This window comes from Gasterosteus aculeatus, chromosome 13, assembly GCF_964276395.1.
Source record: "Gasterosteus aculeatus chromosome 13, fGasAcu3.hap1.1, whole genome shotgun sequence".
NCBI lineage: Eukaryota > Metazoa > Chordata > Actinopteri > Perciformes > Gasterosteidae > Gasterosteus > Gasterosteus aculeatus.
Window position 1 is genome coordinate 23,546,767 of NC_135701.1, and position 8,263 is coordinate 23,555,029.

The window sequence follows — 8,263 nt, forward strand, 5'->3', positions numbered from 1 at the left end:
CATTTAGACATATATATGTATATAGGGTATCAAAAACGCATTATTACTTTGGAGTTAAATATTTAACATTTATTCCAACAGTTTAAGATAATAAATACAATCGTATTCAAACAACAACAATTCAGTATATCAATGAATAAAAATATAAAATAATTTAGAATGATAATAATAATACATTTTATTTATATAGCGCTTTTCAAAATACGCAAAGATGCTTTACATGATTAAAATAAACATGAATCAAAGACATCATATAAAAACACAGCATTAATTACACATTAAAAGCAGATCAAAATTTTGTTTTGAAAATATGACAGGAAAGCTCTGCACTTGTTAAGTGAAGGAAGTGGAGATGTTGTCGCTGAGTTTGAGGAGTTTGCTGATGGTGGAGAAGAGAGTCCTGCGGTTGGTGGAGCCAAAGCGGATGTTGATGAGTAGTAGGTGGACTGGGCAGTACAGAGGGCATGTTTGTAAGCCTGAAGGCGGTGTGTGAAGGACCGGTTTTCTTGTAAAGTCAAGCGGCGCTCACAAGATTTCATTTTTTGAATCTGTGTATCATTCATTTTCCCGTTGAATTGAAAAACCAAAAACCAAAAACCGAATCGAAAAACAGGCAACTGGCCAACATTTACTTTGAAAGTTTGACCCAAATCCTTTCTTTGTATATTCCATCAACGACAAGACAACCAAAGAAATCTGCCGGATCAAATCAGCGCTGCTGCTGGTTTTGCTGCAGGAGCTTCTGTAAATCTAAGAGCCTACGTGAGTGGTTAGGTATCGACATCGCACTGGAACCTTACTTTAATGAAATTATCAGGTAACATTTAATGCCATAATATGTCAGACATACAAGGAATGTGACTTTGACTTGGCGGTTGGTGCGTAACAGCAGATAGTACGACAATGGACGACAAGACAACAGTGCACGAGGAATAAAATAAAATGTAATGCTATAATGCTATGGGTTAGTAGTATAAGGCTATGGGTTAGTTTAAAAATCAAGGAATAAAAGTTCAAGTTAAAAATATTTAAAGTCGTGCGTGTGTTGCAGAGCGATTCACCTCCAGAACAACAGGTGGAGTCACGTGTTTTGTTGAAGACGACCTGGAGAGTCACGTCTTTGTGTGTGGAAGTCGCTGGTTGCTTTATTTATTGATCATAGACTTTATTGCCCCGTGCATCCACACTGCTGCTTTGCATCAAGGACACATTTGTCCCGTATTTTCCTCCACGACTTTGTCCCCTCGTTGGTGGAGATCTCCCTCCATGAATCAGAGGCCATCCGGCGTCCTCATAGTCCGCCAATGACGGCTTGTACAAGTGCTCATATTTAAAAGCTCTTCAATCTGATCCGTTCTCTCGTAAACGTTCTTCCTTTTAATAACGGCCGTATTGTGCTGTGAAAACGGAGACGTGAGACTCCGTAAAGGACGTAGTCAGAGACCGATCACAGCCTGGTGCTGCAGGACGCTGCAAAGCTTTAGATGCTGGTCTACAAAAATGGGTCGACGCACGCAAGGAGGCGTGAAAAGACACGCAAGGGACACGAAAGGGACACGCAGGGGACACACAGGGGACACACGAAGGGGTCTTGCGTCTGCGTCGCTCTGAAAACGCAGAAGCATAAACCAGGCTTAAGACCTCCGCCACACCAACAGTTTCTTCCCGTCGGCAGTCGGTCCCCCACTGACGGACTGACTGACTGACTGACGTCCCACCGGTCACTTTCTTTCTCACTGCACACGTCACTTTCACTTTGTTCGCTGGTGCACTTTATTTTTAATTTCTAAACATTTTTAACTTGAACTTTTATTCCTTTATTTTTAAACTAACCCATAGCCTTATATTTTATTTTATTCCTCTTGCACTGTTGTCTTGTGGTCCATTGTCGTACTGTACGCACCAACCGCCAAGTCACATCGGCACAAGAAACCTTAGTGAGAGACAGGAACATTCCTCTCCCGGGATGGACACACTACACTGGGTGGACACACTACACTGGGTGGACACACTACACTGGGTGGACACACTACACTGGGTGGACACACTACACTGGGTGGACACACTACACTGGAGGTCACGTGTACGAATGTGTATGTCATGAACAAACTGTGTAAGCCACGTACAATATAATCAATTCATACAACAGAGAAATGCAGTTAGTGTGTGTAAATGTGTTAGTAAAGATCTGGATAAGGATCAGTTGAGACCAAGTAAAACTAGTTTGACAGTCTGATGACGTTTTCCTCCAAGAAATTGTAAATATCAGACAGAACGCGACCCGACATTCATCTCAGTTGATCTTTTCCTTTAGAGCATCTTCAGCCTGAAAGCTGTTTACAGGGTAGTTTGGATACGTTGGGTGCCAGACAAGCAAATAATCTACGTTACGCCCCGTCACATTTATCATGTTATCTTCCGCTCAACAATTAACCCGACCAGCCGGGTAACCCCACTGCAAAAGGTAACATAAATCAAATCTCACAACTACAAACAAGAACGCCAATGCAACCGGGGAAAAAACTGGCTGTATTTGAACAAAAAAAACACAGATCAATAAAAGCGATAATTCAAAATAACCACATGTTTAGGGACAAAACTAATCAACTGAAACATCTCCTAAGGAAGGTCTTATGTGAGTCCCAAAATTGTCACTTTGGGGTTTGTGGGAAAAGTAGAAGATGTGGCATCTGTGTGCGGGTGGGGAGTGTGTGTTGGGTGATCTGGAAAAGGCAGGAGAGGTGTTTCCGGGGGGACTTATCTTTCCTGATCAAAGATGGAGGGAAAACACATCGTAGTCCAGGGCGGTCCGAAGTTCTCCAGCCGGTTCCGTCCCTCTGGCAGCGTCAAGCCGCTTCTTTGCTTCATGATCTGTTCTGTGTGGTCCGTTTCCTCGTTTCCTCGCTGCCATGCAGCCGGTCGCTCAGATTTCTCTCCCCCCCTTGAAAAGACCACCCTCGAGTTCTACAGTATCTCATTAAAGATCAGAAATTGACCCTGAATAATTATAACAACTCTCCCTACGATCTAAAAGCTGCACTGTCACATTCACATGTAATGTTGTATGTACAAATCAACTGAATCGGTTTTATATCTATATCGTGTATATAGTGCAGTTTGTTTGTATAACAAGGAAATAATACTCAAACTATAGAAAAGTATATCCACATTTACTCTGTTTATAATTTTGTTTTGTAAAAACACAACTGTTATAACATTATAAGCACATTTTATTGTACAAAAGCAGTTCTGAAACACATGAACAGGAGGTTTTTGTTTACATGCGACAGGTGTCGTGAAACGCTTCCAGTGTCCTAAAGTCTCTCCATGTTGGAGGAAGTCCGTCCTGCAGGAAACGACCACAGCGCTGACAAGAAGACTGGAAGAGTTTAATGTAGCTCCGCAGCCAGGTCTAAGAGGCGGAGACACAGAGAGGCGGAGACACAGAGAGGCGGAGACACAGAGAGGTGGAGACACAGAGAGGTGGAGACACACGTAAGGTTTCATGTGGCTTTATACTGCAGTCTAAACTGAGACAGAATGACAGATTGGCGTGATACCATAAAGGACCGGACCACCACGTCAGGCATCTGAGGCAGCTGGTAGTGAAGCAGGGCCGTTGTTGCGTGGTCGGTTACCTAGCAACAACACAACCAGTCAGAGCGCTGCAGTCAGTTCAGGTCTGCAAGAGTTCAGTGGATAACGGCTAAATGTTACCTTTTGGAACACCTGGTACTGAGACTTGGTCCATATGTCAAGCTGAGGGACACAGACAGGTGAATATGGAGACAGAGCAATATTTGGGGTTTCTGGTCAGGTTGTTTAACCTCCCACCTTTCCGTCCTCGTTGTAAACATTTTCGTTGAATCCTCGTACAATAGTTCTGTCAATGAAGAGCGAACGCATTACGACGATCGCCTTCAACACCTTCCCCAGGGTCACCTGAGGGACAACACCCCCCCGTTACCTGCTGTGAACACACACAGTAGCCAGAGAACACCCCCCCGTTACCTGCTGTGAACACACACGGGCTATAGTGTATTACCAGCAGTACAGCAGACGTTCCGTTGGGTCTGAACAGCTCGATGGTCATATCAGGAAACATCCTGCCGATCCGAGAGATGACATCATCCACATACCTGTACAGCGAGGAAAAGGGCACTTTACGCTGAATAGTAGATGCCATCATTCACCAACCTGTACACAGAGGAACAGGGTACTTTACACTAAATAGGTGCTCGAGTCGCTGCAGTACTCACTGAGGAGGCAGTACTAGAGTACTGGGTTGGACTTTGGGTCGTCTCTTGGCTGAAGCTCCCATTTGATTGGCCGATCGTTTGAGTGATTGTTGATTTAATAAACTGGAGGCCAGACCAGCGTGGTACTGCAACTACACAGACATGTATACAAGCAGATACAAAAACATCAGAATTTACTATGTGAGCTTCTTTAGTAAACATTATCAGAAAACACTTGTTATGGAGACAACACAAAATGATATTTAGCAAACCAGATAAAATGAACCAGCTCGATAAATCTCAAGAAGCTTCAGAGAGCGAAAATGCTTCCTGATGTTAAACTGACTAACGGCAGGTTATTCACCAGTTGTGTAGCGATATTTTACCTAGATGTTATTGATCAATATCGGGTAGCATGGGAAATAATCCGAATGTGTCACAGATAAAACATATTTTGAAGCCTGTTTCCATCTATTTTACATTTAAATAATCAGGCCCTTCCTGTCTCAAAGTAATGCAGAAACATTGGTTTATACATTTGTTACTTGACTGACTATATTACTTTAATTCCGTATCATCAGCTCTAATAAATCTCTTAAATATGCCCGATAAATCCAGAACAGAACTCTAAATACTCTTAGAAAGTAGAGCTGACTTATTGTCTGTTAACATGTTTTAGGTTAGTGATGCTCAGGTAAAAATATGGTTCCAATCTGTGACTCAAAACTATTTATTCATAGTTGATTTCATCGTCATGATAATATTAACAGTTGTGGTCACTATAGATATTAATAACACATTAGCCGGTTTACCTTGTTGGACCACTTGTAGGCTTGAAGCAGCTGAGAGTACAAAGGTGTTTTGTCCTGAACCGGATCCAGACTCAGAAGGCCGCTGTTGTGGAGAGGATGAGACTCCGAGGGACGACCCACGAGCCCGCTGAGACGCTCTAACTCACTAAGAGACGGACAGGTGGACACAGACAGACACACAACGCAGACTTTACAGGCACTTTTCTAATAGAGCAGGTTGGCAAATCTACTCTACACTTGTTTTAGTTTGTGTGTTGAAATTGGGAACAATCTATACTATTTAAAACCAATATATATATTTAAAAGTGGTCTGGTGGGACTACGAGCTGCAGTGTTCATGGACAGTTGAATGAGTCCGGTTGTCTTTAATAGATTAAACATTCTGGTGTGGCGGACTCACTTCAGGTCTCTGTTGACTGCCTGCAGATTGTCCTGGAACTCGGCTATAAACTGCTTCTCTCGACCCTCCAGGGTGGCCCGGTTCTTCATGCCATCCTTCAGGGACTCGAACACGCGGGTCACACTGGAGCGGAGCGCCTGGATGCCGCTGATCGCATGAGAGAAAGCGTCTAGATTCACACCGACATTTACCAAGTCCGCCATCTTCTCTGTTTGCCGCCGTTGGCGCTCGGTGATGACGTCACAGCGTCGCCCTCACTTAAAGCGACATTTGCTGTTATGTCACAAAAAAATCGTACACATTTGAATATTTCTCGTCAAATAGATTAGAGAAAGTGATTATTTAATGGGGTTGGATGAATTAGAATACATACAAAATAATACATTTATCGGTCTCATATCAAATGACCTAATGAAATAAAGTCCATTTAGATTATGAAGATTTTGAATAGTAAAAATATTTACGTTTAAATTTAGTACTAAAATGTTAACTAAAAATTGACGTTACAATTGTGAGAGAGACGAGAGAGAGGGGGATAAAGAGAGACGGTCTAGTATCTTTATACATATAGCCACCACTTATCCTGCACACAGGGTCACAGGAGACTATCCCAGTCAACCCCATGCAAGAGACGGGGTATACCATGGATCGTGCTACCCACCACACCACCACGCCGCCCTAGTATTTTTATTACTATTCATCAAAGATAATTTTAACAAACCGGACCCCAGATTCAGTTCAATTTAATTAATTTTAGTTTGTATAGCCCAAAATTGCAAAATTGCCTCAGATTGCTTTACAGTCTGTACACATGCGACATCCTCTGTCCCGAAACCCTCACATAGGAAAAACTGCCCAAAAAATGAAAAACCCTTCGATGGGGAAAAAAGGGAAGAAACCTTAGGGAGAACGTCAGAGGAGGATCCATCTCCTGATGGACAATGGATGTCATGTGTACAGAATGAACAATGTAAAATATATATAATACATTAAATTCCCATAACGGAAATGATTCAAATAATTGCGAGCAAGCAGGTGTACGGTAGGACCACTGCAGGAACAACCACCATCAGATAGAACCACCATCCACAGAAGCCTGTGGGGAGGGAGAGCACAAAGACTTTAGGAGAGGGTAAAGTAGGTTTATGATGACAGTAATAGTACATGTGATGAATATTTAAAATAATAATAATAATGATGATAATAGCAGCTGCAGGTGTCAGCAGACCCACGGCAGGAAGAGGGTCCAGATAGAACCATGATCCATGGAAACCTGTGTGACAAGAAAGCACAAATACTCCATTGAAGAAACAAAGTTAGTGATGTTTAGAGCAATAGAAATGGGAATATCAATGGTGTCAGAAGCGGTAGGTGTCCGCAGGACCAGGGTCCAGACGGAACTACAATCTAAGACCTGCAAGGCGAAAAAGCACAAAAAAACTCCGGGAAAGAAGCTGAATTAGTGATGTGCATTAATACAACGTGGACTATTGTGGAGGGAGAGAGTGAGACAGGAGCTTGGTGTGTCTTGTGGAAGCTGATTCCACAAAAGAGGAGCTTGATAACTGAAGGCTCTGGCTCCCATCCTACTTTTTAAAACTACAAACAAGTAACCAGCATCTATGGAGCGCAGCTGCCTTGTAGGGCAATAAGGTGTTACAAGCTCTTTAAGATACGACGGTGCCTCACCAGCAAGTGCCTTGTAGGTGAGGATAAGTACCTTAAAATCTATTCTTGATTTAACAGGGAGCCAGTGCAGAGAAGTTAATACAGTGATATGATCCCTTTTCTTAGTTCTTGTTAATACACGTGCTGCAGCATTCTGAATCAACTGGAGAGGCTTAAGAGATTTACAAGAGCAGCCTGATAACAAAGCATTGCAGTAATCCAGTCTAGAAGTAACAAACAGATTAAGTTTGAGTTAATACAGGAGTAATATGATCCCTTTTCTTAGTTCTTGTTAATACACATACTGCAGCATTCTGAATCAACTGGAGAGGCTCAAGATGCTTATAAGAGCAGCCTGATAACAAGGAATTACAGTAATCCAGTCTAGAAGTAGCAAACACATTAACTATTTTTTCTGCATCACTTTGAGACGGGAAGTTCCTTATTTTTCAATATATTACGTAGATGAAAAAAGAGATTCTTGAAGTCCAACAAGCTGGTCGGTCTCTTCTGGCTTGATCGACAGATACAGTTGGGTATCGTCTGCATAACAATGGAAGTTTATGTGGTGTTTCCTGATGAGATCGCCCAAAGGAAGCATATGGGGTAAATAAGATTGTTACAAGTACAGAACCTTGTGGGACTCCGTGACCAACATTGGTGGTCTTTGAGGATTCACCGTTTACAAGCACAAACTGAGATTGATCCGATAAATAGGATTTAAACCAGCTGAGTGCAGTTCTTTTAATACCAGTTAAATGTTCTAGTCTCTGCAACAGGATACAATGATGTCAAATGCGGCACTGAGGTCCAGCAAGACAAGAAAAGAGATGAGTCCTTGGTCCGACGCAAGTAGAAGATCATTTGTAATTTTCACCAGTGCTGTTTCTGTGCTATGATGCGCTCAAAATCCGGACTGGAAATCCTGGAACAAAGCATTGTTTTGTAGAAAGTCACATAATTGATTTGCGGCGGATTTCTCAAGGATCTTAGAGAGGAAGGGTAGATTAGAGATAGGTCTGTAGTTAGCCAACACATCTGGAGCCATAGTAGGTTTCTTAAGAAGAAGTTTAATTACAGCTACCTTGAAGGACTGTGGTACATGTCCCGTCAACAAAGAAAGATTCATTGGACGGAAGAACTTC

General features: G+C 42.3%; 1 protein-coding gene across 1 annotated transcript; it reads right to left on the reverse strand.

Annotated features, from left to right (window-relative positions):
* Positions 1-3,156: 3,156 nt before the first annotated feature.
* Positions 3,157-5,699, reverse strand: med27 (mediator complex subunit 27). Its single transcript, XM_040195440.2, has 8 exons — positions 5,451-5,699; positions 5,051-5,195; positions 4,260-4,390; positions 4,046-4,139; positions 3,835-3,942; positions 3,718-3,759; positions 3,561-3,638; positions 3,157-3,412 (listed from the first exon to the last, which is right to left on the reverse strand). Exons 1-8 carry the CDS (start codon positions 5,651-5,653, stop codon positions 3,278-3,280), a joined length of 936 nt encoding a protein of 311 aa, XP_040051374.1. The 5' UTR covers positions 5,654-5,699; the 3' UTR covers positions 3,157-3,277.
* Between the last annotated feature and the right edge of the window lie 2,564 nt (positions 5,700-8,263).